This window comes from Pelecanus crispus, chromosome 4, assembly GCF_030463565.1.
Source record: "Pelecanus crispus isolate bPelCri1 chromosome 4, bPelCri1.pri, whole genome shotgun sequence".
Lineage (NCBI taxonomy): Eukaryota > Metazoa > Chordata > Aves > Pelecaniformes > Pelecanidae > Pelecanus > Pelecanus crispus.
Window position 1 is genome coordinate 26,499,148 of NC_134646.1, and position 26,273 is coordinate 26,525,420.

The following is a 26,273-nucleotide window of genomic DNA, read 5'->3' on the forward strand; positions in this document are numbered from 1 at the left end:
GCAGTGTTGTAGCAGCCTTTTTTTTCCTTCCCCCTGCCCCCCCTCCCATTTTTTAACCCTATCTGTAAAGTCAAGTGTTTTTTCAGTCTTCAGTAATGAAAGCAATATTAAGACGACACTATTGATTTCTAATTTTTAACCTTTTTTAAAAATCTTCCCATGTTCAGTAACATTTTGGTCAATTCTATTGTCTAGTCTCCTTCCAAAATGTACACATTGCTTGGAATGTTCACAACCTGCGTGTGTGGAACCAGAAAATATTGCTGTATTCTACATTGCTACCATTTTTTTTTATATAAAAATAAATTGGTAACTATTGAAATGATATTACAACTCCAGATCGGGTTTCTTGGTCTTGTAAGCTTGCCAGCTTTGATAGATTCTGGCAGTTCTAGGAAAGTATTTGTGTTCAAAAATAGTTTAAAGGTTCTTGTGATAGGTGAAATTGGTCCAAAGCCTGAATGTAGGAGAAGGACTGTTGAAATAAAAAGTAATTGCTTTTCTGTTTCCACAGTGAAGTAGTCAACTTACAGCTTCTGCAGCTAATCAGAGTTATTAAGGCCCTGATAACTTGATTATCAAGTGATCTTTGAGCTATTGATAGGCTGTCCTTGGCCATAATACCTGTTTCCTAGGAGTGTGTTAGTCCTGCAAGATCCAGACTCTCCCCATGTCTTCTGTGTAGTGATTACTTCATCGCTTGTTATTTCTCTTAAATGGGAAATACTTGAATCTAAATGCCAGTGGTAAAACTGTGAAACTCTGAATAAGTTATAGAAAAGAAGCACCTCCTTGAAGTGACTGCAGAGCACTTTCTCTGTTCAACTTTTCCCAGCTATCCTGTTTCCCATGTCCTTTGTTAGCCCTATCTGACCAGTGTCTTTGCAGTATGCTAGGAGGCTTGCTGGCCTTCTGGTGACCAAACTGACATCTTGGCAAATCTTCTACTGCCAGAAGCTGGATGATGGGGGCTGTTAGTGATCAAGCTTGGTGGAGCTGTGCCTAGGGACCCAGCTCTATGAACAGTTAAAACAAAACTTTTCAGATCTGGCGCCTGAATGTCATGCTGTTCCACTCTCTGTTCACTATGCATATTCCAATATGCGAATTCCTGCCTATGATTCTGTCATGACCATAGGAACAGTGTACCAGAAGTTACCATGAGAAGCATTAGTCTTGTTCTAACCCCTCTTTAGTTTGGAAGCAATTCACTTGAGCTTTTGTAAATGTTGTAGTATGAAGAGATTTAAGCGGACTTTGAAACTATTGACAATGCTGATAAAAAAGTTAATGTACCATAGGGAATTTTATTCTGTAAACAAATATAACGTTTTCTCAGCTTGTTCTGTTTGAAAACAATTCTGCAGAATCCAGAATACAGCAAATATCAGTTAAAATTGGGGCGGGTTCTTTCTTGAGTAAGCTGGCACAGCAGTGGAATAACCCTACCTAGAACAGGAGGCCTGAACTAGCGTAATTTTAGTAGGCTTTCATTAGTAAGTGCATCCTGAACAATTTCAAGAGTGCTGCATTTACTACCACTCTTACCTGAGCAAAGAGCAGCAGCATTTTCCCTCCCACTTTTCAAGCAAAGCAAGTGACTATTGCGCTGTTCCCACATGTAACGTTACTTCTTTGCAAGTTCCATCTCTAGAGCTTTTCCTGCATTTATCAGTTAGCATGCCTCAGAGGCATTTGGGAGTTAGTTACTGACAGAGGTGGTTTTCACACCCCTGTAGTGTTGCACTTAGAATGTTGGCCTGTGCAGGACTCCAGGCATATACTGAATGGAAAAGAGAAATGGTTCTCAGAAAAGTAATTTCTCTGCTGGGTTTTAGGACTCTGGTTTTCCCTCAGCCCCCAAGTAGTCAGTGCATTTGTAAAAATGTGATGATACCAGCCACTTGCAGCTCCCAGTTTTTCATGATCTTGGCCATTCAGATGGATGCTTTTTAGGAGCCCATAATCTTAGCTTCATTGTCCAGTCTGGAGAGAGCTATTGTGACAGGAGAGGCATTTTGGTTGTGAATCATCAAGCCTGGGTGACGTTATAGGAGAGGACAGAGTTAAGGTAAGGAGACTTGCTGCAGAGTGAGGGACCCACAGTACCACACATGGGAAGGCTGGATTTATGAAATGTACCAAAATGAATTTGAAAAGTTAGAGCAGCAATTACCATTCTAGGGACTGTGTGTGATCAGCTGACAGGGTTCCAAAGGATAAAGCAACTATATAATTCAATCTTATTTAGGCCAGAAGGAATTTGCTGGCTAAGCAAGCAGCTCTGCCTCACAACAGTTTTTTAGCGTGACCCAGTTCAGCAGGGTGCTTCCATGATATGCCCAGTTTAAAGCACATCCTAATAATTTTATTCATCAAGGGATGTGCATAAATGCCTTGCTGAATCACCCTAGAAGAAGAAAAAGTGTTGATGGGAACAGGATGTCTATTCTTTCTTCCTCTTTGCAATCCTGCCACATCTCCTACAGCAAAATGAGCAGCACTTGACAAGAATGAAGACAGCAATGGCTGCACAGGTGAACAAGAATGCTAGAACATCCAGGCAGTGGTACTGGTACCAGGTGAGATGGTGAGCAGCTGGTCTCAAGTGCTTTGCTCCTTTGTGACGCATGACAAATTCAATCCAGAAGACAGCTCTGTCCAGAGGCTTAACTGGCTGGTCGTGGTGTATCTTGGATAACCTTAGAGCATTTTCCTTATAGCTGGGGTAAAAAGGAGAAACCAAGGAGATCTGTCACTGATTCCTGAAACAATCCATTCAGCACCTGGCAGTCCTCTTGAGAAAGGTAGAAAGCCCTGCTTTTACTTTCATCAGTGTTACTTAAATATATTTGAAACTGGCTCAATTTACTCCTGTCTGCATAGGATTGGGTTATGAACGGTTAATAGAGAAAGCCAGTCTTTTGCAAAGAAAAGTTATTCAAAATTATTCCAGATATTCCTTTAAAAAAAGCAACATGGAAACATTTGCAGTGTTTTCTGTTCCAGTATAATATAGTGTGCTGGTTTTGGCTGGGATAGAGTTAATTTTCCTTATAGTAGCTGGTGTGGGGCTATGTTTTGGATTTGTACTGGAAACAGTGTTGATAATACAGGGATGTTTTAGTTACTGCTGAGCAGCGCTTACACAGAGTCAAGGCCTTTTCTGCTCCTCACACCACCCCACCAGCGAGTAGGCTGGGGGTGCACAAGAGATTGGGAGGGGACACAGCTGGGACAGCTGACCCCAACTGACCACATGACATCATGCTCAGCAATAAAAAGAAAGGGGAGGTTGGCAGGGGGGGCGTGTGCACCAGATTTCATCCAGGTCTCTGGATGCTGGGTCATCATCCAGATTGTTACAGATCACCACAACTCAGATACTGGATACCTCCATCAATGTTGGTCCATTTGCTGTGAGAATTTGCAGGTTCTTCCTTGAAGGGATACCTGTCCTTCACACTTGACAGGAGTTGCTGCCAAAGACTGAGGACTCGGCTTTTTCCTGGTCCCTTTGTCAATGGCCTTATCCTTAGCAAGGGATCCCAGCTGCCAGCTTCCGTACCCTTTAATTCTTGACTGATGGGTACAGTAACCTAAGGGTATTGGTAACTCAGGGGTAGGAGAAAGAATTGTTGTGGCTACAGAGTAGACATAATACAACTAGAATTGTCACCCAGAGCCTCCAGAGGGTTTATACTAGCAGAGAACAAGGAAGAGAGAGAGCAGAAAACTGTCTCGGGAGCTGCTCTCAGCTTTCAAAGAACTATTTTTCTCAAAGGGATCATAAAATGTAGTATAAGGAAAATTAAATCACTAATCTATCCTTCCTGAGAAATGCTGATTCTCAGAAATGAAAGATGAATTTCATCTGAAACCCAAACTCCAGCTGCTCGCTGGTTTTGGTTCCCAGAAGAGCCAGCAGAATTCCTCACATCAGCAGCCCAAGGTTTTAATAACCTCATCCTACTGTAAGGCAAGAACAAAACTCACGTGGAATTGTTAATAACTGTATTCAGCGCATCAACTAGGTCCTGCGTCTTCAGAGTGTTGAAATCCAGCGCAACTGCAGCTCCCTTTGCTGTCATGTGGACAATGTTGTCGTGCTGGTCGCCAAACATGGGAATCCCAACCATCGGGATCCCGTGGTAGATAGCTTCGTAGATCCCATTGGTCCCACCATGAGTAATAAAGGCCTTCGTCAAAGGATGGCCTGGAACAGGGAAGGAGAGGCACGTGTAACAGCAGCTGTGGCAGACTGTGTTCGCTGGGACGTGAGCAGTGCAGACTACCTGGGCAAATGCATTGCTAGAGAGGGGAACAGCCCTGACCTCTGGATCAGCATCAGAGCTTGCACACATAGCTTTCATGCATTCATATTTATTTTAATGCAATGTGTGAATCAGCATGTTCCCCCAGACTACCCCAGAGTTACTTCAGCCTTTCTGCTGTTGTGCAGTTCTAGTTTTTACATGGTATCAGGTTCACAACAGCCCCCTGCTGCAGCCTTGCTTAGGTCCAGCGTTTTGAAGAATGAGCCCTGGAGATTAACTGCAGAGGCCAAATCCAGCTCCAGAGTACATGTCTACTTTGATATTTACTCCTGTCTACAGGTGGTTCTTAGCCCTTCCAGACAATTGCCACCAAGCTCTGTAGGACAGAGGCTTTTGCCTCTGCAGATCCATCTTTATAGCTAAGCAAGATCCATCTTTATAGCTAAGCTCAAGTTGCTGCCTTGTTGAGCCACTGCTCCCTACTCCCTTCACAGCCTGTCTGTATCTTCCATGGTTCTTGTACAGCCGCTCGCCTTAAAGTCAAAAGCAGGCTAGGAAACTAAGGCTCCAAGAGCAAACCTCTGCTGCTTAAGCTGCGAAACTAATTGTAGCCCCAAGTATTATGTGGTTCTTTGCCTGAATAAGCCGTTTTAGTGGAAAAAGGGAGAAGGAAACAGTTTTTCCAAGGGCACAATGCATCCCAGATAGAATCAGTAGAATCAGTCTCACCAAGCAGGTCATTTTGGGGTATCCAGTCATAAATCCTGGTGTTGGAGCCTAGAGTTTCTGGTTTGTTTCCTTTGTACCGCCAGAGCACCTTGAACAAAGGAAGAATAAGATAAACATAGTGCATGTGACATGCCCCTCTGTATTATTATATGTAACATAGGGCTTTATCTCAAACCCACATATCTTTTCCCACTAATTCAAATAGCTTTGGCTCCAGTTTAGCTCTTTGATGACTTATTATGTGCTTGCATAGAGTGATTTTTATATTTTGGCCTATGAACACACCTCCGTGTCATTTGGGTCAGGTAAGGGGAAACACCAGAACTCCCCATGAGGTGACTCAGCAGTCTGCAGCTCTGCAGAGCCCAGCTTCCTGGTTGTGGCACATCCAGCAGAGATGCAGATAAAAACCAGGCCAGTCTAAATGTAAAAGGCTTGCTGTAGGCAACCGGAGTGATAAAAACCAAGGCAAGTTGTTTCAGACTCGAAAGGAAATTCACCTTCTGTGGAAGCTGGCTGAGGGCTCTGGCAATCACATTACTTTTTTCATCAGTTAGGTTGTAGACCATCGACCCGAGAGAGAACACCACAATGCCATGTTCCCCTGAGCTCTGAACAAATTCTTCCATTTCCTAGGAGAGGCAGAAAACATACTAAGGGTAATTACATACTGCAGATTACACAGGTTTCTGTGAACAACGAGCATAACGTTTTTAGCTTACTAAGGAGATGATAGTTGTGCATGAGCACCTCCACTGGCAGAAGGGCATTGCAAAGATAGACCTGGCCCTGTGCAAAATGGACAGTTTCTCCCCAAGAAGGAGCAGGACAAGTTGAGACAGGTGAGAAGCTTTGTCTTTTTGAAAGCAAGTCAAGCAGTTTCAGGACACGTTTCTTCCAGAGCACAAGCAGCAGAAATGGATCCTGGCACTGGCATGAGAGGGCCATACCCTGTGACACACTCCCTAGCATAGTCAGTCATGGTTCTGGATTTTCCTGGAACGAGTACTTTGCATTTCATAGCTTTGCAGGAAGGGACAGTGCTGAAAACTGACAGGGTTTTTCAGCATCCTCATCAGAGATTCATCAAGTTGCTGCTGTCACTTTGTTAGTCAGCCAGTTCTCTATTTCTTGCAACACAGCACATGTTGCTAAACAGATTTTCTACAAATAGGACCAACAGGTTTCCTGTTCCTTTTTTTAGTTAGTCACGTGAAATGGAGCAATAGCATTGAAAAGAGAATGGTTATCCATTTCCCGCAACTCAACCCCTGCTACAGGGGAGTAGGAAGAGAGTTAGAAGATTTCTTTTAGTAGACAACTTGCACTGAAAATACCCTAACCTCCTCTAAGGCTCCTACAGGAGTGATAATCTAGATCGGAACTTGTCGTGTTGCTGTCATCAGTATCTGGGATTTTCAAATTCCACCTGAATATTGCCAGTCACAGCAGAGCATAGGCTGGAGATGCTGAGTATTTTACTCCCTTTAAGATGTCTTAAACTAAGCAACACTCATCCCTTTCTGCACGTCTTGACTCCACTTTGTCTAAAGAATTTGTCCCATCACAGTGCCTTTTTGCATCAGATATTTCAGTGTTATCATGGGTTGCAAGTCTGTATCTTAGAATTAAATCTTACACTTAACTACTCTGAGATAGCACATATTTTTCCTAAAACACTGTATTCCCTCCTGCTGACCTCAGCTGTCCTCTTTTAAGACAGCAGGCTGTAAATGCAGCCCTCAGTTTGCACAAGTACAGACAGATTGCTAAATAGCTCCGTGCTCCCCACTGGCAGCAGAGCATCTTCTTTAAGAATGAGCTTTCTCGGGACTTGGCTTACATGGTTGATCGGGGAGAGAAACAGTTTTTGTTCTGCTGGGCAAACCACCAACCAACAGCAAAACAAAGTTTGGATACCTTTGGTAATGGCTTTGCAGGCTGGCAATGAAGTCCTCCAACAAACTCAAAGTTGGGCAGGAAAGGGCGTGGAAATTCAAAATCCCAGTATGTTCTGATGAGCCATATCTCTGCTTTCCCCATTGTCTCACACAGGGTTGTGGGCCTTCCTGTGAACAATGTACAAGGGGTTTACAACACACGCGGGAGTGGTCTCGTTTGCTGTAGATTGCAAAATAGGAGCCTTACCTTTGTCTTTTGGCACTCCCAGTCAGTGTAGTCTATCAAATCATGCGTGAAATGAAAACATGGACAAATCCAGACCTATTCCTTGCCCTGTCCTGTGCTTAGCCTTGGCAGGTTGCCATGGACAAGGCAATATAATCTTTGAAAGGATTTTGAACCTTCAGGATGAATTTAGAGCAGTAGAAGAGTAAGTGGCAAGCAGTTAGTTTCTGTGATACTGTAATTCTTGTACCGCTGAAAGACTTCATTACCTGTGCTTGTAATAAAAAAACACTTTGGGGAAGAGAACAGTCACAGAAAAATTAATTCCAAATAAAAAATAAATGAATCGCAAAGTGATGATCACCAGTCAGGGAGGAGAAAAGTTTTTAAACAAAGTTCTGTGTCATTTTTCAAATGGTAATTCAATCAGTGGCTGCTCAGACTACAATAAAAGACAGGTACAGCCATCCCTAGTTCTCTTGGGGACTGGGTCAGCTCCTTCTGACACATACTGGGAAAATTTGGCCAAATCCATAGATGCTTTGGATGTCATTTTATGCAAAATCCAATGTCTCTAGAAATCCATCTATAGAAAAAAATCCAATGGATAAAACTGTTTTATAGCTTCCCATTTGGAAAAATACATATTCTCAGGTACATGTTGCAAGTTGTCTTTACAGTATTTTCCCCACAAAGTGGAACTGGGGAGTAAAAGGGTTAGAAGTGTTGGTAAATAATTGTCCAAAGCCAGCCTAATGCAAGCAGGAACCAAGCAAAATAAGCAGCAAGATAAAAATTATATATAGGGCATCTTCTTACACTACTTGATCAGCATTACAATTTACACCAGTAATTTTTTTTAATTTTATTTTAAGTAAGGAACAATGAGTCAGTTACAAAGTTACTGGAGTGAAAATTAAGCCTGTGTTAAAAGTAGAGTGATATAAAAGTGTAATTAAGTCTTACGTGGTATTAAAAAAAAAATCAATCCAGGGAGAAGGGACTAGTTTGCAGAGAACAGAGACGTTCTTGGGAAACACAGGAAGAGATTGGTGGGCAACAGAATAGATGCCCTTGTGCTTGCTGTTCACTCGTTATCTGCCTAAACATAGATATTCTGTACAAGATTCAAAGTCCATTGAACTAAAAGGTCTCTTGAATAGACTTTGAATCAAGCCTGAGTTGTACTAGGTTGGAAGAAAAATTTCAGGTATGTATGTATGTAGTTTAAGGAGACTATTTATAAGGGTGCTTTTTTGCTCTGCAGTTGTCCAGAGACAGCCAGCATTCTTAGTTATGACAGGGTTAACTCCATCCCTGTGTTGTCAATGGAACGGTCTCCAGTGCCTTACGCTTAGTTAAGGAATGATTTTGCCCTCCAGCCTTTGTCTGCTACCATCTTAATTGTAGAAGTGCCTGTCATCAAGATGAAGAGGCAACAACTGTCCTCTGAAAGTACTAAAACAGGCATACAGCTCACTGCAAGAGCTCAGCAGCAGTATTGTCATTGACAAAAATTAGAACTGTGTGCTCTGAAGATCCTCAAGAGGGACTAGAGCAAAACTGCACTGGTGTCTGTTACATGAGACTAGACCTAAAAGGGAAAGCACAGCCTCCATGTGACCAAATAGGATTACCATCTCTGCTGGCCATTGAGATTTTGAGACAACAGCATAGAGCTCCCAAAACATTCAACAGGCACAACCTATGCAAGAGGAGAAACCACTCAACAGCTGCCTTACCTAAGACATTACTGTAGTACCCATCCCATTCGTCTTGCCAAAACTTCAAGAAAAATAAATCCGTGTAAAAGTAAAAGAGGAAGTTCTGTAGTCTTTCCATGAAGGACATCTGGTCTGTCAGCGCGCTTGTGCTAGCAGGCACATAAGAAGGTGGGGACGGGAGCCCACCGCACAGCCGCTCTACCACATTCCCATCAGAGAAGCGGAAGCTGTAGACAAAAGGGATGGCTAGGATTTCTGCTACGAGCTCCCCGCCTAAAGACAGCGGGTCAGCGATCAGAACATCAAACTTGGCCTGCTGCAGCTTTGCTATCAGCTGAGGGTTCATCACCAAGGTGTCACAGACCTGCTTTGACATATTGGTAAAGACCTCCAAGTCCTTTTTCATTCTCCACATGATCTCCCACTGGGAGAGATTAGAGACCTCATTCATCCAGAAATTGAGAAAGTCCTCCATGATAGCATTCAGGGTCTTCTGGGTAAAGGGGACTTGCAGGACCTCAAAGGTGAAGGGGGAGGAGATGTCTCGGTAGTTGATGAGCAGATTACTTGAGGGCACCAGCACAGTCACTTCATGACCCCGGAGAACGAGCTCTTCCAGCAGCACTTTCACATTGATCCAGTGACTTGCATCGGTGGGCCAGACCACCACCTTCCCACAAAAGCCAGTGCTCCAGCAGCATGCATAGGCCCAGAGCAGCCAGGGGAACCTTGACCCCATCATCTCAGCAGTCCATGTACAACTCCAGTCTGACAAGCTGAAAGCAGTTCACTGCTCCAGTGTGCAAACACTTTAAAGCCAGCCAATAAAAGTGAGATCTACTTGGTGCCAAGCTTGGCAAGAGGGCATGTCAGAACACAAAACACTCATGGGAGGACCGGGCAAGCAGCAAATCCCGTTCTGGAGTCTCCTGCAGAGCCACAGCTGATCTCGACATGACAGCAACTCCTGTTTCTGCTCACCGCAAAGTGTATTTTGCAGCATGTGAGGACCAGAAGCCCTTTCCTTAATCTAGATAGGCAGCTAAGCACCACAGAGCCTCCCACTTCCCCACAGTAGGAGGGGAAAAGAATAGGAAGGGAAAAAGTTAGAAAACTCATGGATTGAGATAGAGACAGCTTAATAAGCAAAAACCAAAAATAAAACCAAGAAAAACAAGTAATGCAAAAAGAACAATCGCTCACCACCAGCCAAGAAATGCCCAGCCAGTCCCTGAGCAACAGCAGCCCTGGCAAACTTCCCCCCACCCCCAGCTTTTTTTGCTGAGCACAACATCACATAGCGTGGAATATCCCTGTGGTCAGCTGGGATCAGCTGTCCCAGCTGTGTCCCCTCCCAGCTTCTTGTGCACCCCCAGCCTGCTCACTGGTGGGGTGGGGTGAGAAGCAGGAAGGGCCTTGACGCTGTGTAAGCACTGCTCAGTGGTAACTAAAGCATCCCTGTGTTATCAACAGTTTTCATCACAAATCCAAAATATAGCCCCATGCAAGCTACTATGAAGAAAATTAATTCTATTCCAGCCAAAATCAGTATACCCTCATACCAGTTCTTCAAGGTGAAGATACACATTCCCATACTAAGCAGGAGCTCAGGCTAGGGAAAGCACATGAGCAGCCCATGTGACTTTTTTGACAGCTACAAGATGAACCCCATCTTATCACTTGACTACAGCCTAGATTTGCTTCTTTGCCCTGCAAGAACCAACCTACCTGTAAAGCTGGTTACAGTTTTTATCTCCTCATTTACTAGCTGCAAAGGTCACAGGGTGCTCTAGTTCTGTCCTCTCTATAACCAGATGCTGTGGACACACAGCACTGCCGCTGGCAGGACACAGTCCTGGCAGAGATGACTCCAGCATCAGGCCACCCCAGGAAAAACAGGAGGATGTGAAGAGCACAGGTTTTGCTCACCTTGCTGCTTCTGTGCCTTCTCTTGGGAAGATGCTTCAAACTGGCATCAGTGTATCCATTATCATGCAGTCCAGGACAGATACTGCCAAGACAAGAGACCTGACTTCTCTTGACTGTGTCCTGCAGATGTAGTGGAGATGCTTGCTGCTACTGATGTGTTCAGGAAAAAGAACAGGTAGCTGCTCTCTCCTGAGCAGAGGGCAAATGAGGCTCCTCCAGGAGCTCAGCACCACCACGTGAGCTCCCCTCACTAGACTGACAGTGGAGCAAGCAGTTGCTCCATGCATGCTTCAACCTCATCACCTGAAAAAGCCTTTAGGTAGCTCTAGGAAAGCAGCTAGAATAATAAGAATAGAATAGACTAGACTAGAGTAGACTAGACTAGACTAGACTAGACTAGACTAGAATCATTAAGGTTGGAAAAGACCTCTAAGATCATCTAGTCCAACCGTCAACCCAACACCACCATGCTTACTAAACCATGTCCCAAAGTGCCACGTCTACATGTTTTTTGAACACCTCCAGGGATGGTGACTCTACCACCTCTCTGGTGGAGTCCTGAAGAAGAAGAACCCTGAAGAAGATTTTCCAAGGAGAAAAAGAAGGTGCATGCATACACTGCAGGAGCTGGGATATTGCCGCATTTCTGTGAGATGCTTGCCCCTTCCTTTCACATCTCCTTCAGGACTGGATGCACTCCAGATCAAAGCATGTAACAGTCAGGGTAGAGAACAGCTAAGCTAACACAGCTAATGAAACAGGTATTGCCCATGGAGCCTTAAATACTAAACTCCATATTTAACAATAAAAAGACAACACAAAATCTAAGCAGCTCTGAGGCTTGCACAACAGGAGATCAGCAAACCATGCTTCTGCCAGCACAAAATTTTCTAGTCTCTGTCAAACATGATAGGCAACACAAGTAAACAAACACACAGCTAGGTACTCTTAATAGTAGGATATCGTAGCAACTTAGCTCCCTTAGCAGAATTACACTCTACTAGTGAAATATACATAAAAACACTTAGAGTCTCATATTGAAATAATATCCATTTTATCTGCCCACCAACAATGCATGTATGTTTGCCCTGTTTCCTTTTAAGTATTACAGTAATCAGAGCAAAAAGGTGAAAATAATTACACAAATATTATTTTAAAAAGAAAAAAATGTATAAATAAATGCACCTATCTTCCAATATTTAAGACACTTTCAGAAAAGCAAAGAACCCTGTCTCTGCTGAGGGCCTTTTATCACTGCAAATTGGGGCTCAGCTGCTCTCCCAAGCCTTTAAAAGACCAAAGGAGGCCATTGTCTCTCATTTTGAGATAAGCTAGCAAGCAAGAAGGGTGCTAGGGGAAAAAAAGGTAGTATAGTTGTATAGCTTTCCAAACCCATTTTTTATTTCTACTTCAAAAGGTTTAATTCAGTAGTAGCGTTGTATAGTAGTAGGTGGGTATATAGTATTATGTTGCTGTTCTTAGTGTTTGTCATGATTCATCTATGAATATGACTGATGAGCTCTGTTTCAAGTGACTTTAGCACTGTTTTACCTATCCTAGGAGTACCTGTACGGACTTAGCTGTACTAGCGTAGCAGGTCAGGATTAACAGGTAACGTTTGTACTTGCCTGGATTGTTTGACTTGACACAGAAATTTTGGAGGAAGGAGAGTGAGTGCAGGGCTGTGTTGCTCCTAATTTGTGCCTTAACCTCTAAGCTCTGGGTATTTACTCTTGTGGGTACAGCAGCTGTAATTTCTGGAAGTAAGAGCAGCCTTACCTAAAACATCACTGTAGTATTGATCCCAGCTTCCCCAGACAAGGTAATGATGTATGATATCCTGCACAGTGTAGGTGAAGATGTTTTTTAGCCTTTCCAGGAAGGACATCCTATCTGTTAGGTGGCTTAGGGTGGCTGGTACGTAGGAAGGAGGTGCTGGGAGTGTCCCACAGAGCCGCTCCACTGTGTTGCCTATGGAGAACCGGATGGTGTACACGAAGGGGATACCCAGCTTCTCAGCAAACAGCTCCCCACTGGGTGCCAGTGGGTCTGCCAAGAGGACGTCGAAGTTGGATGCCCTCAGTCTTTCCAGCAGTGCCTCATTCTTCAGGACTTCATCACAAATTATTTTGGTTACATCCTGCATCTTGTGCACCAGTTGAGCTATCTTGTAAAGACTTTCCCAGACAGATAGCGCTCTCTCCTGGTAAAGCCAAAAATAGAACACTTCTTCCAGGAAGGCAGTCATCTCCTTTTTGGTGATTGGTACCTCAACCACCTCAAACTGGAAGGGTGAGGGCTGTGTGGCGTTGAGGATGAGGAAGCACGAAGGCAGCAGCACGGTCACCTCGTGGCCCCGGACCACAAGCTCCTGGAGTATGTACTCCATGTTCAGCCAGTGGCTGTTGTCAGCTGGCCAGACCAACACCTTCCCCCCGGATCCCCAGCCCAACATGGCCAGCAGCCACAGCACTGTCACCTTCTTCCCAGCCATAGCCTGCCCTGCGTGGCAATGACCCGGTGACCTTCCTTCACGGGGAGCAGCAGCGCTCCCAAGCTGGGCTGGGCATGCGTTGCACTGCCTTGCTCCGGAAGGCAGGGACCGAAGGTAGCGGGCGCAAAATCCTGTCCTGGATAACAGCATGTTTTCCTGGGGAAAACGGTGACCGGGACCAGCTGGCATCGTCTGGTGGTAAATCGCTTGCTGAAGCTGGAAGATGTGCTTCCTCTGGAGCAGCGGGGAGAGCTGTCAGCCCTGGGCGGCACAGTCCAGCAAGGATTGTGTCCTGTTAGTCATCCTGACCCTCCTGCCTAACTACCATCTCTATGTTATTTGTTTGGTAGAAGAGGTGACTTTTTCATTCTGCTGGCTCTTTGAAGCACAACTGGGTACGCAGCGAAGATATTCACTGACTGTGTGGGCACCGTTTTGCTTTATAAAGCCGCTGAGCGTCCGTTTACAGTGCACTTAAGGTGGTGACTCAGGGTTGCAGCTAAAAAGCTGCGTCTCGAAGTGGATGAAACTGCACGGCAAGTGTATCAGAGTAATACTGTCCTCATGTGAACCTCCCTCTTCCAGAGCATGCATCGCGGGAGGCCAGAGCTGGGAGGTGATGGTGTGGGCTGTCCTGCCTGCCACTAGGTGCCAATTATGCACTATAAGTTGAATGAGAAAATCTGTTGAACGGTTTTATCTGTGGTCACCCTTCTGATGTGCGATTAAGAAATAACGTTAAGTCCTCCTCACTGTGCTAAAAATCATCACTACCGGGCTTCTGCCCAGCTCTGTTACGCAATGTTTTCTTAATGTTGTTGTGCAAGACTTTTGCTAAAGTTTCCGTGCTGCCTAGAGCATCCTTTCCAGGATGAAAATGAGGGTGATGGAAGCAGTTGGGCTGTGAGAAGCCAAGCTGAGATACCTCATCTGCTGTGTACATGACAACAGTTTGGTGTACTTATGGAGTCCTGCAGCGTGCAGGTATTTCCAGGCAATTGAACCCTGAGAGATTTTCAAGTGCTCTTTTTCATGAGCTCAAGTGTGAGGTTAGTAAAAATGTTGTGTTGATCACATGTGATTAATACTTAAATAAACATACTTTTCTACATTTTTCACTCCAAACAGGCCAGAAGAAAAGCCTGCAGAGGAGGACGTGTTGCTTTCACTGTTTGTTTGTGGGTGGAGGATGTGTTTTAAATAAAAGCTGTCTTGTGCAGAGAGGATTGGTTTTATATGACCAGTGATGTAAGTGAAGTCTCTTATTACAAAGCCACAATGCACTTCAGTATTGCTGCTGAGGGTGGCAGGGTTGGCTCGTAATTCACCAGCTCCCCCCTCTTTGTTACGATACCCTGGATTGGGAAAACAGCTCTGTTCCTGGCTGCTTTCTGTGCAGGCAGTCATTGGAGGGGGAAATGTGTAAGCTGAGCTCCCTTGCTGAGGGCACTATGTGGTGTGGAAGTTGTTTCAACCTCCACATTAAAAGTAATTATGGCAAAAGTCAAATCTGTCAGTCGGGATGACCACCGATCCCTGTCTCAATGGAATGGTATAGCAGCACAGCACCCTGGTAGGGGAGTGGGTGCAACCGATGGACCCTGGTGGCCCATTTGCTTTTCCACATAGGGACATAATGACAAACTTCTGGCTGACCTCTCTCAGACCTTGACTTTGCCACCCTGCCAGGTTCCTAGCTCTGCGGGTCATAAGGCGGGAGGCTGTGTAATGGGAAGTGACGTAGCAGAAGGCTTACCTAAGACCTTGCTGTAATAGATATCCCATTCTCCCCAGTAGCTCTGGAAAACGTAGTCTTGCAGGTGGTAAGACACAATGTTTTTTATTCTCTCGACGAAGGACATGCAGTCGGTGAGCTCGGACAGGGCTGCAGGCGCGTAGGATGGTGGGGCTGGGATCTTGCCACAGTGCCTCTCCACGGTGGAGGCTGGGGAGAAGCGCAGTGAGTAGATGAAGGGGATGGCCAGCTTGAGAGCCAGGAGGTCCCCGCAGAGGGTCACCGGGTCTGACAGCAGCAGGTCATAGCTAGACCCCTGCAGGTGGGCCATCAGCTCTCGGTTGGTTAGCACTGCGTCGCACATTAGCCTGTTCATCTGGTGCCAGTTTTTGGACAGTTTTCCCAGCTCCTTGTAGAACTGCCAGAAGGTCAAGGTGGTTGGCCTGTTATTCAGCCACAGTGCCACTACATCCTCGATCAGGTTCTCAATGGTGTCTTTCTTGAAGGGCACATTATAGACCTCAAACTTCTCCGCAGCCTCAGCCCTGGGTTTGATGAAGAGGGAAGCATTGGATACCAGGACAGTAACGCTGTGCCCGTGGTGGATGAGCTCCTGTATAACTATCTTCACGTTCAGCCAGTGGCTGCCTTCCATTGGCCAGACCAACACGTTCCCACAGAACACAGGCCCTAGAAGAGCGACCTGAAAAAGGAGCAGCTGGAGGTATTTCTTAGAGCCGGGGGCTTTTGTGGCCATGGCAGGGTTAAGGGCTAGATAGCCTGGGAGTTCTCCCTTCCAGTTGGAAGTGCTGCACCTCTGTGTTGCGTTTGATGGCTCTTTACTAGCACTCTTAGCAAAAGCAAGAGTTTGCTGTTGCACAGGTGGGCCCTTTAAAACCCACGTTTGGTCTCAGGTCTGAAAAGACAGAAAAGGATGTTTGGTGATTCACTTTTCCCTTTCTGCCTTCTACCCTGTTAGTTTCCCCCTGAGGGAGCTCCTTTCCCTGGTTAGCAGGGTGGCAGCAATCCGCGCTGCTGTCAGAAGTCTGCCTTCAAGCTACTCCCTTTGCACAAGAAGAATTTAATCCTTTATTTTTTATACCTTTTGTAGTTTTTGTAGTTTTTCTGAGGAAAAACCATGAAATAAAAGCAAATAACAGGGGGTCTCTTCTAGCTGTGTAATTACTGTATCAGTAAATGCTGGCACATTTACTATAAGTATTAGCAAATAAGTGGCTCTGCTGCCAGCACTGGAGAAATACTGAGAGTTGCTGGAGAATGTATGACCACATCTGATTTTAAAATGCCTGTTTTCAATTGCAACAGCCATAGTATCTGTATACTGTAATGTTTCTATGACTTATGGCAGCAGACCTACCTGTACTGAAAGATATTTCTCTTTATTCTGAGAGTTTCCCAGCTTTCTCCACCTTTCTTTCCAGAAGCAGCACAGGGGCTTACTTAGCTGACGGGCAGCAGTGCTACAGGGAGTGCTTGCTTGAAGATATTGCTAGACTTGGGGCAAGAGCCCTGGGCAACACAAGGTGGAGGGACACCTATGGTGGGACTAGCAGTGCAAATTATACCGTAGGCACCCTTAAGCCTCCTCAACCCTTCTACAGCCATGTCCCTGCTGGTAAATAATATGAATTACTGTCAGTCATGCCCCAGCCCCTGTGGAGAGCTGCTGCTCCTCCCGGCTTCACCATTAATTCAAGTTGGTGCATCTTTACAGAGGAAGAAACTGCAAGTGAGCCAGTACCCTGGATGCCGGCTCTGATACTCAAACAAATGTCTTGCGTTGCTCCCATGAGCTAGCGATGCCAGAGGCAGGCCAAGGAAGGAGAGGCCACAGGGTACGTTTAAGTGGCTGACTTGGAAGTGGCATCCTTTTTCAGAGTGAGATGTTAGAACTGCTGACGTTTCCCATGCTGAGAGAAAAGAGCATTCGGGTGATGATAATGCCAATAATAACATGTAGTTTGTTCTTGTATGTGACAGGTGGTTTCTGACTGCTCCCAGGCAACTCTTAATGCAGGGAGCTCATTGCTACTGTCTGCGGCACATCACCACCACCCTGGTCATGTTGTGGGCTCAATTCAGGTGTCTAAACATCAGTCTCCGGCCCTCCTGGCCTCTAAAGGTGCTTCTCAGAGCAAAATCCACATCTTCTGGGGAGGCTCTCACTTGGAAAGTCAACACTTGAATGTAAGGCGCTATGTCCTGGAAGGAGCTCTTAACCACCAAGAGCCAAAATGACAACTAAAACCCATGCATATAATGATACGGTCAATCCAATGCAATTTGGGGAATGAATGCCATGCAGCAAAAAACTCTTACCTAGCGGAGTCTCCCAAGGTACGTAAGCATTGTGCTCTGAGTTGCAAGGTGCAATTTGCTACATCGGTTTGCTTCTGTTTCTTGCTGCTCACCACCTCTGTGCCTGAGCTGCTCTGGCGAGGCTGGGTATCCAGCAGAAGGATCTTAAATAAGTTGCCCTCTTAACTGGGCTTTTCAAAAGGAGGAAGAAATACAATATGGGATGATCACAACAAGGCACATATTCTGGGATTATTCATTGCTTTGTTATGCTCCAGTAATTTAATAGTCGAGATGGTCTTCCCCACGTTAGGGTATATTATAATGTTATTACAGAGCCAGATTCTCAGGACTTTGCACCCTGTAGCTCAGAAATACGGTATCTGACTGCTAAAAAGATTTTTCTCTCCCTTTAGGGTCCCAGCTGGCAAAAAAAAAAAAAAAAATTGTTTGTTAAGTAATAGACTTGTTTATAAACTGTCCACAGGAACAAAGAGAAAATCTTGTGGTTGGTTTGCAGAATTTTTCAAAAGTTGGTATGTTATCTGTGCTGCATGTGTGGCCCTTGATTCTGGAGATCTAGGCAAGTTTTTAGTGACTTGAAAATATAGGAATCTAAAGATGCACCTCCATGGTTTTTAAATATTGTCCATAATATTCAACTTGACTTTTTCTAAACCCTCGGAATTCAGGGCAATTATGCCAGCATGTTTCAACAGTAATTTGGCCTTACAGCCAGGAGTTTCATTATCATCTCTCCATAGACCTTTGTATTCAGACTAATATCTTTTTTTCAGGCTAATTTAGCTTATTTGGGGAAGTCCTGTAAGAAACTTAAAGCTTTTCCAGCAACTAGAAAGTCCATGTTCATGTGGGCTAGGGCAGATGGGAACTTGGGTTTTGTCTCTAACCCCTCAGTAACTAATTCCTCCGTAGCAAAATGAGAGCTATTGCTGGGGGAACCAGAGGGTTAAATTTGTCTTGTTTCCATGGCCAGTTTTTAAAGACGATACTCAGATTATGCTTAATGCAGAGAAGATAAGCATTTTGAGAGGATTAAAGGACAAAATCCAGCAAATGAGAGAAAGAAAAGTGGGGCTGAAGAAAATAGATGGTGTTAAGTGTCTGTATTGCACACAGCTCGCATTACTTAGCAGAAGTGCTGCAGACACTGATGCAACCTCTAGCCTTGTTAAATAATGACGGGCTTTTTGAGGTGAAGGTGAGTTATGCAAAACTTAGGCAATACAAGCTAGTGTTTTCCAAATACGTGTCTCCAACATTTTGCTGAATGGGGGTGATGGTGTACATGGCACCTTTATTTCTAGAAAACCTTGATGCCAGCCAGCACCTCAAAAATTCAGTGCCAGGGTAGAAAAAGGGAGGATTTGCCCTGAGAAGCACCAAATGACTCTGTGGGTTTCCTTTCACTTACTGCAATAAAGCAGCTTCTGGACTGAAAGCAGACTTGAAAGTCTTGACTATCTTTTTTTCTTTGGGGGGGGTGGAGGAGGCTGGATGGGGAAAATACCAAGGTTGGCTCATCCCTGAGTACAGACGGAAATGAGTGGATTGAGCAACTTTGCAGAGGCACGTGTGCAAGTGCTCAGTAAAACGCCTACTCCCATGTAAACCCCAGGGATAATAGGGAAACTCCAGAAAAAGTTAATGAGCTGAAATAGCCTTATCATAACCCCCTTTCTCAGCTAAATTGTATCTTTATACCTCTACCCTGCAGCTTTAGGACAAAAAATACCATGGGCTAGGTTGATAGCATTTCACTTATTTTTATTGATTCAGTTTAAGAATTACATGAACTCTCTTCACTGCTGTTGTGATGCTGCAGGGGCACCTTGGCATGTAAATGTAGAGACTGGGGTGGCTGGCACTGGAGCCGTTTCTACTCTGCTAGCCGAAAAAAAAAAAAAGAAATGAGAGAAGGTCCAGGCCGAGTTTTGTGTCCCTGCTAAGACTTGTGCATTTTGGTGGAGAAGAGGTGCTGCACCCTGTCCTTTTCCAGCTCTACAGTGAGGTGCAGCAGTGGAGCCTTGCTGAAGCTGCCTGCACATATGGCACACCCCTGTCTTGCCAGCATCTGCCCGACCCCCAGGGGAAAGCTGAGTGCTGTGGAGATGGGCAAATCTGCAAATACTGAGGGTATAGACATGATGAGACTCATCTAATGGCTCACCAGCCCGCAAAGGGGCAGTCGCTCTCCCCCTCCCACTTTCTCATGTGTGTTTGCTGCTCATGCTCCCATGCCAACCCTTTCCCTGTGCCAGGTCAGCTTGCCAATGACTTATTTTAGTAGATGAGTTTGCTGCTGGGCCAGGGGGGAGTTGGGCAAAGACCAGGCAGGCTATCACAGAGTAGGGGTCCCCCTGAATGGTTGGCCAGCAGCCATTGCATTGAGCCTTGTAGTAATGTATGCACATGCTATAATGCATTTGTGTGTTCATAGCTCTGCAGGGGAATGAAAACTAAATTGAAATCCCTGCTAAATTTTGACTGAATCCACCAATTGTACATAACCTTGCTGCTGTACTGTAGCTTCTTGCTGGCTTTCTGGTCTAAAAAAGAAATTTAGAAGCAGAGCAAAGCTCATCTCTGGCCAGGGGAAATTTATCGGAAATAACTTTTTCTTACTTGGATGCAGCCTGCTCAAGGTCCTAAGCCACATCTGTGTCTTGCAGGAGCAAAGTTTTGCTGTTTGACACTGGAAGCTGCTAGTGCAAGGTTTGTACCTGGACCTTGGTACACAAGCGGTACACCTGCCACTTATTCTCCAGAGGTATATCCATGTGGGAAGTCTGCACCTCGGCCTTGGCACGCATCCTTGGAGATAACCCTCCTTGCCAGCACCGCCTGTGGCCACAGCTCCTCTTGTGTTTCAGCATGTAGGAAAGGCAGAGGCTGCCTGTCCTCTGATATTGCAGGTTTGGAGGTGATCCATCACGGCTCGGTCTGGGATGCAGAGGGGAGCACTTCATCTGCTGCTAATCGCAGTGTGGAGGAACGTTTCGGCACGTCTGTCCTCGAGGCAAATAGAGGCACCCCTTCTGCTCCCAGGAAATCAGGTCTGGAGGTTTGGACTTGGGCTTCACCTCGTAACTGCCATTTCATCAGGACAGGTTTGTGTTTCCTCCTCTGTTTGCACTGCAGGCGTGGCTGGGATTTTGGCTGGGGCTGCTGTATCCTGCACCTGGGGTGTTTTGAGGCTGGAAGAGTGAGAGGAAGGAATGTTCTCTGCTTTGGATGTCATCAGCTTGGATGTCTGGACCTCCACATGTGGTGTGGGAGCACCCATGACCACTCTTACTGTGAGCATCAAGGACTTCCCCTGAGCTCCTGCCTCTAAGCCAGCAAGAAACCCCTTCTGTGGTCCATGGCTCCGCTCCTGGGCGTCTGTGCGCGGCTGTGAGGAGGAAGGCTCCTCCGTCGCCGCCGGGGCTTTCATCTGCCATGTGTACACTGCGGTGTCAACAAGCAGCGGGAAGAGAGGCACTGCATTCATATCAAGGGATTCAAAGTCCTGGTTTTACAAGGGTGTTTATGAGGTAGCTGCACTCATCCTGCCCTGATTTACTAGGTGGTGCTTGTAAGGGCAAAGTTACTTCTGCAGTCCCTCCTCTGGCCTCATAAACAAATACTTGTTTCTTTCCCCAGGTCTTAGCAGTTTGGGTCTACACAAAACTTCTGGGCCACAGCATTTTAGCCTCCCCTAGCTGGTTATGTTTCATCTCTTCAGCTGCTAACAGGCACCATAACTACAGCAGCAAGAGTAGGTGCTGTTAGGATTGCACTTTGAGCCTAGTGACAAAAGATATAAAACCCCCTGGTTTTCACTGAGAGTAGTGAATGAAAGCACTTCTTGAAGCATGTTTGATGCCCCTATACATTTCACAGGAGCTGCTATCTGAATTATGAAGAGGAAAGGGGTGTCATTAAAGTCATCTAACAGACCAGAGATGCTTTGGGGAAACAAAAAACAAAATCTGTCACACAAATGGAAACATCTAAGTAGCAAAGCAGGGATGATTGGAAGGCCTGGCTTTATAGCCAAGCAGCAACAAACAGGCATGCAAGAGATTTACGGAGGGAAGAAAATGCCTGAAAGAAATTACAGAGGAACAAGTTGTGGACATTAGCAGAGGAGCAGTCTTTGGCAACAGCAGTGGGGCCAAAACACATGCTGGTGATGCTGAGGTGCAACAGCAGGAGTAAGAATGAAAGGAAATTTCTGTAGCAAGACAGTCATGATGTCGAGGGGCTGAGAGATAAACCAGCAGAGGAAATCCAGCGCCTGAATAGAGTAAGATGCCTTCAGCCTAAAAATACACAGCTGGGGGAGGCTGCGTTGTGAGGAAAGCCAATAGAGTCCCAAAGGATGGGGAAGATCAATGTGGATGAATTGCTGGTAGTATCTCAATGCATGAAGTAAGGACCTCAGGGAAAAAAATAAAAAAACCCCAAACTAACCCAGAAAAAGCAAGTTATGGGGGAAAAGCGAATCCCCAGGGGAGGTACAATGTGGTATGGAATGTGGTGGATGTCACGAGAGTCAGGGTTTCAAAGGCAGATTTGTAGAAGACAAAACTAGAGTGACCAGACGCGAGGAACCACATCTGGCTCAGGAGCTGCTTTCCTACATGGCATCTTTTCTGTACAACAGAAGTGGCTAAAGCCACAGCTCGCTAGTTCAGGTATCTCTGCTCCTGTCTGTAATTATCTGGATTATTTTTACCATCTCTCTGGCATCGCTGGCTCAGTTTTGTTTGTACTGAGACTGCAAGGTAAGAGGGGACAGCAAGGTTCAGAGCCTGCTGCGTCGTTCTGTGACAAATCACTATAATCAAGCGATACACAAACTGCATCGTACAACACAGAGAAGCTCCCAGCATCTGAGAGAGAACCAGAAACCATTTGCAATTATTTTATTATGACTTAAAATAACATTTCTTCCAAGGAGTGATCACAGTTCTGTGTCTTCTCTTTTTCTCCTTCTTTTCTCCCCACACACCTAGGTAGGTAAGACCTATCTCTGCTGCAACACCCACCACCCCCGCTTTTGTTGGGTTTGTGGTACCTAATGGCCAAACTCCAAGGACTTTGCTGAACGATGGGGTTTAACTCGGTTCTGTTGCCTGTATTCCCGGACAGGTCCCACCTGTCAGTCAGTCTCATTCCTGGAGCATAGCAGAGCTGTTTCACACCCCATAGCCCCTGTTTCAGCACTGGGTTGTGCCTGGCTGCATCCCCGTCACCTTGCCTGTCCCCCAGGTCCCCGGTCTTTTTTTTTAACCTCTTGGCCTATTTCAGCCACTCCTGAGAAAGAAACTGCTTCTTCAGAGATGCTCCGTGCCTACAAGCAATGAATATTTCCTCCAGGTTGCAGGCAAGTTTGTCTTGCACGTGTACAAACAGAAGAGAGGATGATGAACACGGGCAGGAGAGGACAGCATCCGAGGAGCCGGGACCCAAAGACCATCTGACTCGCAGTGTCCTTTTCTTAAATGATTGCAACATAAAAACAGCTGTTTTAAAAGCACCAGCTTTTAGCAATGCTGTTCCAGGCCCCCCCTCCAGCTGCATCATGCGCCGTGGTGCTGCAGTGTGCCCTTTAGCTGTGGTTTTTCTGGCCGTGGTGGGAGGGGGAGCAGCCGAGGGGACCCTTTCCTCTGACCCCTGGGGACCTGCCATGCCTGGATGGGCAATGTGGTTGCGAGAATACTGGCAGAGCATAACAGCTTCCAGGTTCCTGGGAGCAGAACAGCACATAACTGAGTGGCAAAATCCTCTTTTACCTCCAGCTTTGTTGCTCCTGGGTGGAAGGATTGGTCCCAAGCTCCCCAGGCTGCGTCCATCTCCTGGCCACCCTGGGGCTGGTTTTGTCCCCATCCTGCTCACCTCGTCTCTTCCACGTGGCCCCAGAAGCGAGGGCGGGGGCATGGCCATCACTGTGCCCTGTCCTGTCCCATCTCTCCCCTTCCCCCAAAATGTGACATCAGCAGCGGGGTTTCTGAGGTAGGAGGCAGTGGGTGCGGGACCCTATGTGAGCCCTGGCCACGGTAGAGATGTGCAAGTGGAAGCTGCTAACAACTTTTATTCATCGCATGCTGGAAACACCTCTGTACTATGTACTGGCTTTTTTATTCCTCCAAAAGCAGACACACAGGCATATCCTACACATGTCCTGGGCGAGCAACGCAGGGCTGGGGCAATGCAAGGTGGGATGAGGCTCTGCAGTGCTTTGTACCAGTGCAGCAGCTTTCACACAGGTGCAAATTTGGGAGGAAGATGCAGAAATAAAACTCTTCAGTTTTTCAAAAGTCCGTCTGGTGTAGGGAGGCCAGTGAGACGCAGGCAGGTTGGGGTGGTGCCAGGGAGCAGAATTGGTGGGGGTGGGTTGGGGGAGCATGTGATTGTGCCATCTCAAATCTGGGTGTGGAAGCGCAGGTCAGTGCCCGACATCTTCTGTGCATAGTCCAGGTCAAAGCGCTCGCTCTGGGCCACGGTGAAGTGGTTCTTCCAGTCTCCGACGGTGCCTGGGGCCGAGCGAGACAGGGGGGTCAGTGGGGGCTGGGGGGGCCGATGTACCGGGAGCCCCTGGGGCTGCTCACCTTTGCGCATGAAGGGGGAGATGCCGTGGTCCATGAGGTGGGAGGGCACCATGCTGTAGTTGGTGGTGGGGTTGTCCCGCATGGCCTCGAAGGAGGTGTGTCGCGTGATGGCGTCCAGTGCTGCCTCTGGCAGCTCCCGCCCCAGGAACTGGGCCACCTTGGCAATCTCCCGGCGGAGGTCCTGTGGGACACAGGCTGATGCTCAGCCCTCCTGCCAGCCCCCCAGACTCCACACCACCACCCACCCCAGTCCCTCACCTCCTTCAAGTCCTCGTAGAAGAGGTAGAGGATGGGGTGATCCTTCCTCCGCTCCCAGTACTCCTTGACATGGTCGTACCAGGAGCCATATGCCACTGCATGGGGAGAGTGGCCAGAGGGTGTCAGCTGGGGGGGCTGGAGGAGGGAGGGTGACTGCCCCCATGGGTGCCCTGTCCCACCTCTGCCGGCCATGAACTCCTCCAGGTACTGAGCCCACGTCCCAGGGTGCGGCTCTAACTTGTTCATCAGGTCAAAGTGGTAGAAGGAGACAGCCACGTCCTTGGCGTTGCGCCCCACGTAGATCATCTGCAGAGGGGCCATGGGGTACAAGGGGCAACCCCAGGACCCCCAACAGGGGCGATGCTCCAGCCCCTAGGGCTCCCAACACCACTTAAGATGCTGGAGGGAGCAGCAGGGTGTCCTGCTTTGGGGAAACAGGGGTCTGCAACGCTCCCTGGGGCAGAGACCGGGGTTGGGGGTTACCTTGCAGCGGTTTTCCCAGAAGGATTTGGGCAGGATATGTACGGGCAGGTGGGTCTTCACCACACGGGGTGAGGGCATGGTGGCCAGCAGGTCCGTCCCTGGGGGACCCCAAAGCACGTCCCCAGCGGACCCTCGGCAGAGTGGCGCCGGGCTCAGGGCCCAGTGGGGTCCCCACGGCCAAGCCCCCAAACCCCGCTACCTGCTGGCATCTCCCCGGGGGCACTGAACTCCAGCATGGGTACCCTCCTGGTGATAATGTCCCGCTTGCATTTCTCGGGGTTGCCGCCTTGCAGGATCATGTCCACGATCTCACTGACCCAGGTGGTGCCTAGAAAAAGCAACCCACCAAGGGGGTGGCCAGGGCAACATTGGGGGGTTTAGCACCAACAACACCCCAGATGTTGACCAGGAGCCATGGGGTGAAGGGAAATCCCACACGGCTCTGCCCTGACAACCCCGAATACGCTTCCCCAGGCAGCAGGTCCCAGCTGTACAACACGCTCGCCCACCCAGCACCACCACGTCTGGTGAACTTGGGGACACTCACCAGATTTGGGGAAGGTGACCACCACGATGTCTTCAGGGCGGCTCTGGAAGGTGTCGATGCGCTCCCAGTTGTGGGCGAAGGAGTTGACCATGGGGATGCCGTGCACCATGCGCCAGGGCTGCCGCAGGTAGGTGTCCGGATTGGCCATGCTGCTGGGGACGAGGACGCGTGGAGGATGTGGCCGGTGAGGGTGGCCCCCCTCGCCCAACCAGGGCGGCTGCCGGCCGGGGCAGCACGGGCACCTGGCGCCGTGCCTGCCCTGGAGAGCGGCGGTGACACTGACAGCACCGGGACCAGAGATCGCCATGGCCCTGCCACTGCACCCGCCGTTGGGGACGGGGGTCCTGTCTGCAGGCGTGGGAGCCCCAGAAAGGGCTGGGCATGCCCGCGGGGTGCCGGTGTCACCCAGGCCAGGCACCTCTCCCCCCCACCTCAGCACCCCAGAGGAGCAGGGAACGGGGTCCCTGGGGTTATCGCAGCAGCCCCCAGCTGAGGGGAAGGTTTAGGGCTGCTGGCTGCACCCCAAAGCACCCCAAACCCACCACCCCGGACCCCGCAGCACGCAGCCCCGAGCGGCGGAGCGTGGGCAGGGCAACCCGCAGGCTGCCCCGGGGCACCCGGCTCACCTCACGCCGTGCCGCTCTGCGCCGGGGGGCGACGCCGGGGGGTGACGGCGACAACGGGGGGGTGACGCGACGCCGCGGGGGGTGACGGCAGAGGACAGGGAGACGCGGGGCCCCGCGGAGCTTTTCACGGGGAGGAGAAGGGAAGAGGCAGGGCGGGCGAGGGCAGCGGTGTTTGCCAGCGCTGCGGCTGCCGGGAGGGAGGAGCGAGCACGGCGAGAAGCCGGCGGCCGCTGACCTCCCGCGGGGCCCCGCCGGCCAACACGGCCCCGGCGCCGCCGCTCCCCACCCGCAGCTCCCGGCCTGTGTCCCCCCAGGCGGGGACGGGGAGGCCGCCTCCCGCCGCCCGTGCCCGGCCGGCGCCTTGCCCGCGCGTGGCTTTGCCGAAATCCTCCCCCGCGAGCTGTC

General features: G+C 48.0%; 2 protein-coding genes across 3 annotated transcripts; both read right to left on the bottom strand.

Moving 5' to 3' along the window:
• Positions 1–2,371: 2,371 nt before the first annotated feature.
• On the bottom strand, positions 2,372–15,772 carry LOC104038996 (UDP-glucuronosyltransferase 2A2-like). 2 transcript variants are annotated; one of them, XM_009493554.2, is made up of 6 exons: positions 15,037–15,772; positions 6,927–7,075; positions 5,507–5,638; positions 5,007–5,094; positions 3,997–4,216; positions 2,372–2,723 (listed from the first exon to the last, which is right to left on the bottom strand). In XM_009493554.2, the coding sequence occupies exons 1-6, from the start codon at positions 15,770–15,772 to the stop codon at positions 2,447–2,449; spliced, it is 1,602 nt and encodes a 533-aa protein (XP_009491829.2). In that variant the 3' UTR covers positions 2,372–2,446. The 2 variants fall into 2 exon arrangements, with proteins under 2 accessions (XP_009491829.2, XP_009491837.1); XM_009493562.2 differs by lacking the exon at positions 15,037–15,772 and adding an exon at positions 8,876–9,599.
• A 7,994-nt stretch (positions 15,773–23,766) lies between these two features.
• Positions 23,767–25,390, bottom strand: LOC104033465 (sulfotransferase 1B1-like). Its single transcript, XM_075708750.1, has 7 exons — positions 25,243–25,390; positions 24,895–25,023; positions 24,696–24,793; positions 24,392–24,518; positions 24,213–24,307; positions 23,955–24,135; positions 23,767–23,879 (listed from the first exon to the last, which is right to left on the bottom strand). Exons 1-7 carry the CDS (start codon positions 25,388–25,390, stop codon positions 23,767–23,769), a joined length of 891 nt encoding a protein of 296 aa, XP_075564865.1.
• Positions 25,391–26,273: the final 883 nt, after the last annotated feature.

Excerpts from the sequence above, each read along its gene's own strand:
- LOC104033465 (XM_075708750.1), bottom strand. The coding sequence starts at position 25,390 with ATGGCCAATCCGGACACCTACCTGCGGCAGCCCTGGCGCATGGTGCAC. Across the intron at positions 24,794-24,894 it reads CCCCGGGGAGATGCCAGCAG|GGACGGACCTGCTGGCCACC; the intron begins GTAGCGGGGTTT and ends GGGGTCCCCCAG. Across the intron at positions 24,136-24,212 it reads TCTACGAGGACTTGAAGGAG|GACCTCCGCCGGGAGATTGC; the intron begins GTGAGGGACTGG and ends TGTGTCCCACAG.
- LOC104038996 (XM_009493554.2), bottom strand. The coding sequence starts at position 15,772 with ATGGCCACAAAAGCCCCCGGCTCTAAGAAATACCTCCAGCTGCTCCTT. Across the intron at positions 5,639-6,926 it reads CTGCAAAGCCATTACCAAAG|GAAATGGAAGAATTTGTTCA; the intron begins GTATCCAAACTT and ends TGCCTCTCCTAG. Across the intron at positions 2,724-3,996 it reads ACAGTTATTAACAATTCCAC|CTATAAGGAAAATGCTCTAA; the intron begins GTGAGTTTTGTT and ends TTTTTACCCCAG.